This window comes from Pleurodeles waltl, chromosome 3_1 (genome assembly GCF_031143425.1).
Source record: "Pleurodeles waltl isolate 20211129_DDA chromosome 3_1, aPleWal1.hap1.20221129, whole genome shotgun sequence".
Lineage (NCBI taxonomy): Eukaryota > Metazoa > Chordata > Amphibia > Caudata > Salamandridae > Pleurodeles > Pleurodeles waltl.
In genome coordinates, this window is record NC_090440.1 from 765039474 (window position 1) to 765051825 (window position 12352).

At 41.4% G+C, this 12352-nt stretch overlaps 1 protein-coding gene across 5 annotated transcripts in view; it reads right to left on the reverse strand.

Moving 5' to 3' along the window:
• BMAL1 (basic helix-loop-helix ARNT like 1) overlaps window positions 1-12352 on the reverse strand; it is a 573964-nt gene that overhangs the window by 107798 nt on the left and 453814 nt on the right. For all 5 annotated transcript variants that reach the window (XM_069223570.1, XM_069223574.1, XM_069223572.1 and 2 more), the window contains one exon: window positions 6814-6964. In XM_069223570.1, coding sequence (XP_069079671.1) covers window positions 6814-6964 — 151 coding nt within the window. The remainder of the gene's footprint in view (window positions 1-6813; window positions 6965-12352) is intronic.

Below are 12352 nucleotides of genomic sequence, written 5' to 3' on the forward strand. Positions count from 1 at the left end.
AGATGGCTTATGCAAGTAGTTTGCATGACAGTCATGTTGCACAAAATAGGCGGCAGTATTAGTAAGGTACAAGTAAGGTGTAGAGGCTTTGGATGCAAGAGCTAGTGACGGGGGAGATGGGTGATAGTAAGGATCAGGATCCCAGGGTTTTCTCTTGTGTTGGGTACTATGGCACTAACTTTGATGATCCAGGTCCCCTGAAGGAACTTTTTTCCGGTCTTCAGGACTCGAATTTTCTGATAATTATTGGGTGAAGGGTGGACAGTAACATTCTGCTGGATAACAAATTGGATAAATCCTCCAGGTATAGGCAAGTGTGAAAACCCAAAACATCTGTATATCTGCCTTTTTTTTTTTTTAGAAAAGAATTGGAACTTGCTGATATATGGAGGTTAAACGATGGGAGAATCTGATAGTTAACAATGAAGTTGGTACTGTGACTGGAATTGAACATCAACTAATACACATATGAGATCATGCTATTGTTTATATGGAACTGAACAATGAACAAAAACAAAGGGGTGTGTCAAGTAGGACTTTAGATAGATGGGTCCTCTTGGAAGACTATGTAAATCAAAAACTGATGGAGGACACTGGGACTGATTTTTCATTTGAAATTTAGAAACTGAGTGCATTCACATCATTTGGGATGATTATAAAGCTTTTTAGTGCAGGTAATTGGGTCAGTTTCCCCATCTCAACAAAAAGAGAAGGGAGGATTTTCGGAGAATGGAAAGGGAAAAAATGACTATTCAAAATAATTTACTCGCAGTACATATGGGTTAAAAGGAAAGATCACAATTGTTGCAGGACCTTCATATAGCTCAAGAGGGGTTCAAAAACTACAAAGAGGTTCAGATCAATATAAGATGGGAGGCCAGTAAGGTTGCTAATTTTGAGTATGGTGAGAAGTGTGGGAAACTGCTGGCTTGGAAAGCAAAAAGTGAACAGAATAGATATCATAAAAAGGAAGTGATAGATAGTAGTATAAATATGGAACTTAAAACCGCTCATTGAGTAAACTAGTGAAGTTGAGATTATCAAAGAAAAAAAAAAGAGCAAGAAAGGGCAATCTCCGGGGCAGGATGACATTTCAATAAAGCGTCATGCTGAACTGCTAGAATACATAACTCAAATCTTGAAGGTGCTGTTCAATAACATTTTCATAGGTGCCTCCCACACTCCATCCTCGTGGATGGAAGGGGTTTTTGCCCCAATCCTGAAACCAAATAAACCCTGGATAGTTGTGAGCATTATAGGCCAATATCGCTATTAAATTGCGTTTACAAAAATTTCACAACCATCTTAGCAAAGAGGTTAGCTCGACAAGTGAATAAGCTGGTTCATGTGGATTAGAAGGGTTTTATCCCTGGCCATTATTTGCAAGAACTGCATGTACTTTGATTGGTTCTATAGCTTTGGCCTTTACTTATTCCGCTCCATTAGCAGTGCTCTTCATTGATGCGGCTAAGGAACTAGATCAGGTTAATTGATTACACCGTAGGGAGGTGCTGGAGTATATGGGGATAGGCACATTTTTTTGTGACACCATCAAGTGGATCTATACAACCCCAACTGCAATAATTATGATAATTTAACATGGCAGGTTAGAATAAGGCAGAGGACAAGGCAATGGTGCCCTCTCTCTCCCCAATTATTTGCACAACGTCTCATATTGAATTGAATGGCAGTCCCCTTTGAATGCAAGGGATATAGGAAGAAGTTAGCCTTGTATGCAGGTCACTTTTTTATCCACACTGCAGATGTAGGTAAAACCTTGCCCCATATGTAGCAGGAGATATTAACCTTTGGTGAATACTCTGGGTATCAAGTTAACCAAAATAAAAACAGAAATAATATCTTGGAATAATGATTGGGAAAGGGTAGAGGGAAAGGAGGTGATTAAATAATTAGGGGTATTGGTAGTTAAAGATCTAGAGAGGATCCTGGAGGTGAATCTAAAATGGATGTTAAGAGAGTAAAATGCTCTTTAGAAAATAGACCAATTTACCTCTGACAGTGTATGCTCGAGTCAGCTTGATCAAGATGGTAGTCCTGTCAAAATTAACTTTTTTTATTTGATAATATACTTTTGATATTTGATTAGAAAGATCTCGGAAAGATACAAAGGGATATAAGTGGGATGGAAGAACCTCAGGAGGAGATTGGACAAGGGGGTCTTGAGTTTACCAGACATCCAGCTTTACTGTTGGAAAGTGCAGCTAAAAAACTGCAGAACGTTAAAAGGGACACCAGATTCTAGTACAATTGGCAAAATACAGCAATGTAAGGTAGACGGTATCTCTGAAGAAGGCTATTTGTACAAGTCTGGGTCACCCAGGTTTCTCAAAAAAGGTCAGGCTGAACATTTTACAAGCAGCAGCCAGGATATGGTTTGAGATAAGGAAAGTTTTAAAAGTTATGTACTTTAGTATGTGGGCATCAATCTGGGATTCTCCTGGGTTCCCACCATGCTTTAAACATAGGCTATGTATAAGAAGGAACGGGCCATGAGATGGGGGAGATTTGTGGAGTGATGGTAACCTATTAACTTGGGAACAATGGACAGAACGGACTGAGTTCAATCTTCCCCTTCAAGTATTTGCAAATCACTTCATGGTTAAGGCAGCAGGAGAGGCCTAATGTGGTGTCTGACTCGATGGAGAAGGAGATGCAGAATCTTCGGCCTAGGAAGAAGGACGTTTCTATATGGTATGGATATCTGGCTACAGCATTGGATCATGACACTAAGCTGCCATATATGTCTTGGTCAATATACTAGTTGCAAATAAAGAACGGAAAATTATAGCAAGAATTCTTAAATTTACAGAAAACCACAGTTAAATCTGCTACTCTTATAAAGAATCACGTCTTTACTCTACAAAGGTGTTATTGGGCCCCTCTGAAAATGGCAAGGATCATGAGAAATGAAAGTAGCAGATGTCAATGACATACACATTTTCTGGGATTGCCCTGCCCTAGGTTCCTTTCAGTAAGCAGTGGGCAATGACTGGCTCAGATCAGTAACTCAAATGTATACAATGCAAAATTCTGTGAGCACAATTTCATCTCATGAGATCTGAGCACTCTTTGAGAATTGGTTATGTGAAACAGAATCAGCTAATGTGGTCCAATGATTACAATTTCATTCTCATCATGTGAGAATCTGGGCTCCATAACAGTATTGGTAGTGTTGGTGGTGGAGTGACACCTGGGGATAAAAATTCTCCTGAAAGCCGGACTGGGATGTGCCACACACAAGGGTGTTGGTGGCACTTAGAGATATGAGGACCCTAAAAAGAAAAACAAATTCGAGGCTACCCACAGTGACTTCAAGGGTCAGTTGGCTGACCTCCTGTGTGAGCTACAGGGAATTAAGAAGTTTCAGAGGCCTCCCTACAACTTCCCAGCTGACCTGTTGCAACTGGACCTGTCTAGACCTGCCTAAGCCCTGCAACCCTCTGACTGAGGGAGTTTATGATCCTCATGAGGTGACCTTCAGGTCCTAAACCCTTGGCTAGCATTATGGTGTATTCCTCCTAATGAAAAGGTGACACTCCTAAAGTATGGGTTCCTCACAACTAAAAAGGGGCCCGTTCACACCAAGACACTACCGCCCGGGGGACAATCAACCCAAAGCTCTGGTGAGACCTGCTCTTCATGTCGATAGCGACTACTAGTGACGATCAGCAACGCAAGACCTGCACTTTGTGCAGTAGCAACAACAGCATCCAACAAATGCCAACGCAAAGCTACAGCATTGACCACCTGTAACGCCGGCCTGGCTCTTTGCGCTACAGTGATGCCCATCCCTGACGCCCTTCCTGCTCTTCGAGCTGCAGGAGCGACCATCCACGATGCACAGCCTCCTGCTCGCAACCTCCTCCACTGCAAACGGAGGTCTTTGTACTGAACTTAGAAGGCAACATTTCAGTGGGACTAACCTGGTCCCTGTATCCAACTGACACTCCATCATGGTTGGCATGAACTTTTAAGTTTCAACCGGTCTATCGTGGCTAGATGACCCTGCGTAGCACCTTGTGCTTTTAGGTGCTATTTTGACTTAAAACTTTGAACTTGAATATCCATATTTTCAGTTCTACCAATTAGAATTTTGTCACTCTGGTATTATTTTAACTATTAAAAGGTTGCGGAGGACTACTTTACGGACAAGTGTGGACTGAAAATGACTATTTTGGGTGGAGACAGGAGATTTGTTGCTCCCATTTGAGCCTGTTTGGGAATGACCTGATTCTCTAATGTATTTACAGAAGATTATATTATTTAGAAGTCAAACTGTATATTTAGCATGCTGTACAATTTAGGTTAATAGATTTCATTTAATTCCTTACCACCTTTTCAATAAAAAAAATCCAGAATGCTTATCCAGCATCATCAACTGTCTAGACCACATCAAGCACTTGATGAGAAAAAAGTCCTGTTGAAGAAATCCTAAAATTTTGGGTCAAATCTCTGTCCTTTAAGTTTGGTCTGCTCATCTAGGACTTGCGCCTTCCAAAATCCAAAACTATGTGAATCATCTTTGATTTACTGACTGAACAAATTTTGCTGGGGTACCCACATGCAGCACTCCTTGATCTGAAAAATTCTCAGTGTTCAAGACACCCATGGGCCTGCGTTTACAAGTTGGCTGTTTACGGGATGTATGGACAATTGTAATGTGCCTCCAAAACAAGCAGATTAACAGTCTCTAATGCCATGCTACCAAAATGTGCCTGGATTTGACCATGCCAAATTAGCCTTGTAAGCAATTCACAAGTTCCCACCAGATTCCAGATCGGATTTAAAATATGTTTATTACTCATAAGGCATACTAGAACAAAGGCCTGATACAAACAAATTAGCTCCACACTACAATCCTCCTAAGAATCTTTGATCCTGCTCTAAACAATTGATGCCATAATGCTTAGTGAAGCATGTAAAACATAGCGACCGAACTTTGGATGTATAAGGTCCCAAACTGTTAGATGCATAGGGCCCCCAAATCAGAGATGGGCCAAAATACCTAAAAATCAGAAAATTATCTAAAAACAAACACTTCAAGAATACATTTTCATGAATTCACCTTCAGGATCGCATTCAAAGAGTATATGTTGATAATCTTCATCTCGTCCCACTGGACTACAATGACCTACGATGTGTACAATCTGTACGAAAGAACTATGATAGGTTTCTGTAGCACTGTATCCTTACAACAGCACTTCAAAGTTATCACAAGATGACAATCAGTACTCTACAAAACACCTACAAATGCCCCCCAGGTGGTTATTATAGTTGGGATTATCATTTTCTATTCTCCAGAACCGCTGGTGGTACCGCCTTTTATGATTCCAAACATTTAAATCCACCTCAGATTGATAGACTCATTCTTTATGCTACAAATCTTGCCATGCACTCCATCTTGATTAGAACTTCTGTTGAACTTTCATAAGCAAGAAAACAACTTTGCTTTTTTTGTTCTCTCATGAGCTTTTTAGATTATATGTGCCATATTTTCTACAGGCTGAAACAGAAGTGGGGAATCACAAGTTACCAGATTAGTTAGTAGATTAACCGAAGAAGATATCATAGGTATCCCTTGAGTTGCTAATTCCTTCCGGTCAGAGAGGAATGAATGAGACAGACTCAAATATTTTAAATAGCATATCCGCTCTTGCAAAACCAAAGCATTCTTTTGATGTTCTGAAGTACCTCTACTGGCTGATATAGCCACCCAAGTTCAAAACTATACGTTAAAAGAAATGTTTGCTTTGGAATCTGGAGACGTGGAGGTGAACGCAAAATCGCTAATGTCCAGGTGCAAATTACATCACAAGTCTGTTATCCCTAGTCTTTTTTGCTTCTTTCAAAATAATGCCTGTGGTTCACATATGTATGATTTCACTTCTCCCTTTCATAACAAGGCTCAAAAGCAAAGACAATCAAAATGGGTTTCCCTTATGCTAGTGCCAGAATTACAGATTCAGGCTGTTATTCCCACGCCAAAATACAGGGATTATAAATAATAGTCCTAGAAGATCTGGGAATACTAGGTCCAATTCTGAATGTTTTCCCCCATTCCGGGAATTGCACCTCAACCAAATCTGTGTCTACTTACCACCTGCTTGAAGCAAGTGGTAAATGGGTGCGAGGGATGTAGAGCGGACGAGGCATTTACTTCTCTTCCCATGTTGCAGTAGGGTGGGCCGAGGACAGGTGCAGCAGCTGCCCATAGCCTCCACAGAACTGTGTAAGGCTCTAGACCCAGGATTACTAGGTCCATATTTGCAGATTCAGTAATTCTGGGCCCGGGCACACTGGGCAAGTTGAAATGGCTCAGAGAAATTACAAGGCAGGAGGAGTATTGCTGAAGACAAGGGAGGAGTGGAGAAAACGCTCAAAACACAAAGTTACTAAATTATCCTGTTCAAGATAAATGTGACATCTCTAATCTATAGATTCTTGACTATTATTCATAAGCCCATTTTTAGCCTTAGAAACTATAGTGAAGCCGAGCCACACTAAAGCTTTACTAGCTTTACATACATTTCTTCTAGATTAGCGGTATATAAACAGAAACAAACTGTGCAGAGAATTTCAACGTGTAGCAAAAATTCAAGGCCGTTTTCCCGTAAACTTCGCTCCAGTACATAGAGATAATGCTCTGTAAGAGAGGCCTTTGAAGCCAAGAAGATTTGCAGAACAGAATTGAAGTAGGAACGGATGAAGTGAGAGGGCTCTTAGTGCATTAGAACCAACTCTAATATGTTTCAGATGGAGTATTGTTTTAGATGTTTTGAGAAATATACTTACGAGACAACAGTGTTGGTAGAGACGATATATTCTACTTCTTTGGTCCAAGGGTTCATGAAACTGAACCATCGACTTCTTAACGTAATAAAAGATCCATCTTTTATTTTAAATTTGTAACAATTTGTTGTAATTTTTTCCCCGGTCTGTAAAACTAAGCAAGTAAGAGCACGTTACAAACATCAATGCCTGACTATGAATATACAAAAAGTATTAAAACATTAAGCATTGTTGCATTAGTCAACCCATCCCATGTCTTTCTGACTTAATGTACGTTCTAACATTTATTATAGAATAGACTGTCTGTCTTAAAGTTGGGAGGCTTTTCATTTGAACAGATACAAACTACAACTCTATATGATTCAAAATACCGAAGAACAGAACATGCCTTGCTATCACATTGCACAAGAATCTGCAAAGCTAGAAGCATTTAAGAGAACCCATTGTGTTTACTTACCTAACTTGTTTTACATAGCCCTCCTATACTCACTGTAGTATCATGGTGTTTTCAGAAAAAAACAGTTACATTTTCAAACATGCATATTATCACATTAGCAGTAAAGCGATAGCAGTGAGTTGGGTTTAGGAAGGTACAAGAAGCCAAGAGACAAGCTTAATTCAAATTTTGGGAAGGGTTGCCTTCCATATATCATCTGAAGGATATAAGGGAAGGTTTGGTCCTTACACAGTCAGAGGGTTCCACAGAGTGGCTGCAGCACCCTAAAATATTGACTATCAACCACTTCCTCATAGCTTTCTCTACAATGTAAGACATTGCCCCTCCACGACAGGCCTCTCTTTCAAGTATAAATAGTATAAAGCGTAAACTATATTTTTCTACCTTTCCTTAACATATCTCAGATTTCGGATGTGGACAGTGCAAAGAAGGGCGGACACTTTTCCACTTCCAGTGCTTTTGTCTGTCTCCACGGAAGACAAGCTTTGCTTTCATGAAGTAGACGTGTGATTGGACTTGCAACTCAGGGACGTCATCTAGGTGTCGCAGCTGCAACCCCTCGCTTGCCCCTGGCAACCCCTGCCACTGTCCGTGCGACCCCATAGCTCTTATTGCAACGGGCAGCATGAGGAGCAGAGGAAGCACAACATTTTCATCTAAAAGTAAAATAAGCTCTGGGATTTATATGCTGTTCTTGCTGGGGACAAGTTTAACAGTTAAGATTTGCAACTGTATCAATTTGTCCCATCAGCTAAGGGTTTGCTGAAGTGTTGTCTAGCAACAAACTCTTCAAGGCCCCCTGGCCCACAACTCCACCAGGCAGGAACATTCTTTACCTGCAGGCACTAGGAGGACGGACAGCACTGAGAGGGAGTTAAAGACCTGTCAGTTCACACAGTACCACCACTTGTCATGCGAGATCGGCTCCTCTCAACCGGTGAGGGGCCAATATCACACGGTGGGCACACAATTAGCTGGAAACCGCTGCAGAGAGCAGGTCTCCAGCTAATTGTTTGGAGGTTTAGCTCCGATATCCATTATAAGGTATGAAACCTAACCAGGACGTCAGCGGCAGCCCCCAAAGCATTAATTTAATTTTTGGGTAGGGAGGAAGGGGGTGTCGTTAGAGGGGGGCTGTGAATTTAGGAGTGTCTCGAGCTGTGCTTGGCACTAAGCCCTGCTCCCTTCATGGCCATGCCCCCTCCTCAAACGGCCAAAAAAAAAAAAAAAAAAAAAAAACTTTGGCAGGTCTGGAGTTACCAGGACTGCTGCATGTTGTGTGCAACTGTCTTCCTGTGCTGCTGGACCCCAGGCCCTGGACAACAGGCCCTTAATGCCTGTATGAAGTGCTGCCAAAATTCTTGCAGCCAGTCATAGTAGATGCTTGTTTGTTTTTCATTTAGCATACTACTAAACCCATTTGGTGAGTCAGGAAATGCATATATGCCAATAGACCTGATTCAGACGGAAGACTTTGGATTTTTAAGGATAACAGTTTTATTTTTGGCTGTCTCCTGCCTGAATTTGCCTCTACCTCAATTAAAGTCAATTGGGGAAACAATCCTCCCAATTTTTTTTTTTAAATATCCCACTTTCCTCTTCTAAAATGTTGGCATGTATGGAAAAAGTTATTGCATTGCAATATCGGTTTAGAAATGCATAACAAATTGGTAGTTGGAAAGGGTGTGTTTAGGGAGTCCCTTCCAAATTGAACTTCGCAATACAATGTATACATGTTATTCAGCCATAATCTGGTTGTAAAACATTGAAAAGTTACAGACACCTGAGTTCGGTTGATAACCTATTTGCAAAAAGGCAGGGGCCCCTTTGGGAACCCTTCCCCTTTGTGGACATTAAAGGAATGTTTGAAAAGGAGCAAGTAGCTAAATCTGCTGCACTAGTTGGTGTTCTAAACACCATAGATAATGAATCAGAATCATCAGTCACAGCATCCCAGTCACAGAGGCTATTGTTCCCAATTCTTCTAGTTGAAGATGATTGTTACATTCCAGATGCACAGGGCTCGGATCCTCTTAACAGAGCTTTCCATATTAGACAACATGGATAACAACAGGATCGATTCTCAAATGGATATCATAAAATCTGATGACTTTAATTTACTCAACAAAAACCAACAGCTTTAAGCAAGGGATGAAGTGGGAAACCAGTGTATAAATGAAGTCCAGATTGAGCATGAATATTCAGTGGACCGTCAGCATTATGAAGGTTATGTGTAAAACAGTAGACTCAATCGCGAAAGTGATCATGACGCAATCCTCGAACCTTAATGCCCAAATAGAGCTTACTAAACAATTTACATCTTCGATAGTGACAATTGATCGAAAGATGGCTCTAGTGGAAGACGCTGTAAAGGAAAATCTAAGGCTACATACTGCCCAAGGGGCCCTATAAAATCAAAGTTGCGCCCCTTTGCTAGAGGAACTGTGGTCATAAATTACATCATCGAGGACTGAAGACACAACCTAACAAATCTGGCATGCGCTCATCTTGCCAGTTGAGAGCAAGTTGCTAAAAGTCTAACAACTTGCCCAAAGCTAGAATCCTCTATACAAAAGTCTGAGACCCAGTCAAAACACCATACTTGTACTGGAGATTCAATAGAGGAATGGGGTATGTCTTGGAAGTCTACTGCAGATTCATCACCCCTCCCAAAAAAAGGCTAAAAAAAGGAAGAATAAATTAAAAATAAAAGGTAAAGCCCCAGGAAATAAAATCAAAACCAAATGTAAAAGGATGCTGCAAAAAAAAAAAAAAAAAAAGAAATCCTTCTATCCAGTCAAACACATCCCAACCACCTCAAGCCAACATACCAATTTTTGTGGATTCAGCAACTCAACAACATGGCAAAGACTTTAAAATATACTGCCATGAGAACAGTGAAAGGTGATCGAACTGATGATTCCTTAAATCAAAAACCAGGTCTGCTGTGTAGCATAGCATGCTCTCTTCACTCTCATATAAAGCGAATACCAACAGGATTAAGGCCAATTTCCACTTTGAAACCAAAAGCGGCAATAGAGAAAAATCACCAACAATAGAGGTCAAAATTGAGTTGATTTATTCTGAGGGTGACACTAAATTTCTAACAGCACAGGAGATCAGCGAAACAATGTTAAATCAAGGAGAACAAACCAGTATCATGAAACACCCAGGCAATATGCAACTTCCCCGTAGTGCCACAGACAGCAAAAGTATTTGACACCCAGTGCCACTGATTGGTGTAGATCGCCCAAGCTCATGTATCACTAATGCAGGATCCTGTCCTTCAGTGTACCCCAAGCTGGAACATATTGAAATAAGCATTAGAAAAGCTATTCACGGAAGCCCCCAAGATCCGTTCCCATTAGATTTAACTTTGTCATCTGACCAAGGCCACTCTGATTCTCCACAGCCGAAATCAACAAAATTAACAAACCTGTGACATGAGAGGGCCCAGGTATCAATTCAGTCATCTACATCAGATCCTAGGAGCAAACCTATAAAGGAATCCAGGCAGCGCCATATGTAGATAAGCACTATATGCGATGTAACCTAGGGGACTTTGAGTACCATCAAAGATCAGGCGACAATCATATTCACTCCAGAATATACATTGAGAGGGAGCTAAGATATCCTCAACAGCACCAATATTTAGCATCTTATTAATTCTGTGGCAGGCCTACAGAATTTATTGGCCATAAGATTCTTCAATCAAACATTCAAGGTGACAGAGATTCCACACATCCCATATAGCCAGGTACAAGGATAACAAATGAAATCTTTAGTCATGCAAACCTAATGAGAGCCTGGAGCATTAACATAGACCGACTGAAAAAGGAATTGTACCCACTAATCTTCCTAAAGCAAGCAAGGGCAAATGCTCATGAAAATAAGTTCAAGTATAGCCAAAGCTCAGGTTCAGTTTTGCAAGTTGCATCTAGTTCCTGTCATCAGCTTCCTCCACAAGCCAACCGGGCCAACCCGATGTTTCGTATAGCGAATATCGCAATACAAAACCTACAACACTATGGGCCTCATTATGAGGCTGGCGGTCAGACTGCTGCAGACAGGGTGTTCCGACCGCCCCATTATGACTGTGGCAGTCCAATGGCCGACCCTTCCAGCCTGCAGCCAGCCTGCAGCCTGCGGCCTGGCGGTCCCGGCGGTTGTAATCAACCAGCCTTTTCATGGCGGTAAACACTCCATGGAATGGCTGGCGGAATGGGGGTCTTGAGGGGGCCCCTGCACTGCCCATGCACTTAGAATGGGCAGTGTAGGGGCCCCCATGCACAGCACCATCGCACATTTTACGACGGGTGCTGTCAATTGTCAATGTTGTGGTGAGTGTTCCACTGGGCCAGCGGGTGAAAACGCTGTTTTTACCAGCTGGCCCAGGGAAACACTCCTAATATGGCAACCAAAATACCTCCACTACTGGCAGTCTTTTGCCTGCAGCGGCTTCGGCAGTCCTGTTAAAGGACTGCCAAGTCATAATGAGGCCCTATGTTTTCCAGCCATCCTGAAGACACTGTTCAACCAAGCAGAAAAACATCTGTAGGATAAACCCAAATTCTTTAAAACGGAAATTGGATTGAAAATGCATCTAAAAATTGTGAGCTGGAAAATAGCAGGCTCAAAGTCTAAAATGGAGGATTAGCATTGGCTGTCTTTCTTAATACAAGACATCTGTTGCTTGCAGGGAAATTGGATCATCAACATTACTGACCTAGATGGCTATTTAACCTATAACCTATTTGCAATCGAATTACCTAACCTAACTGCACAACATCAGGTCAATATATGTGTTAACATTATTCAAGATGCAATGCCACCACTAAAACATCATAGTGGGAAATCTGATTTAAAGCAAAAAATGAACAAATGTAGTGGGCCCAGAACAACACATCCCAGATCCCGTAACTTGTACAACTGGCACCCTAAACTCCTGCAATTCTTCAATTTTTTTGGGCAAAAGCATTAATTTAACAAAAAAGGAAGTTGTCCAAGCGATCCAGGCCCCACAAACCACACAAGGCAGCCGGTCCAGGCAAAATTCCCTCAGATTTCTACTGTAATCATCTAACC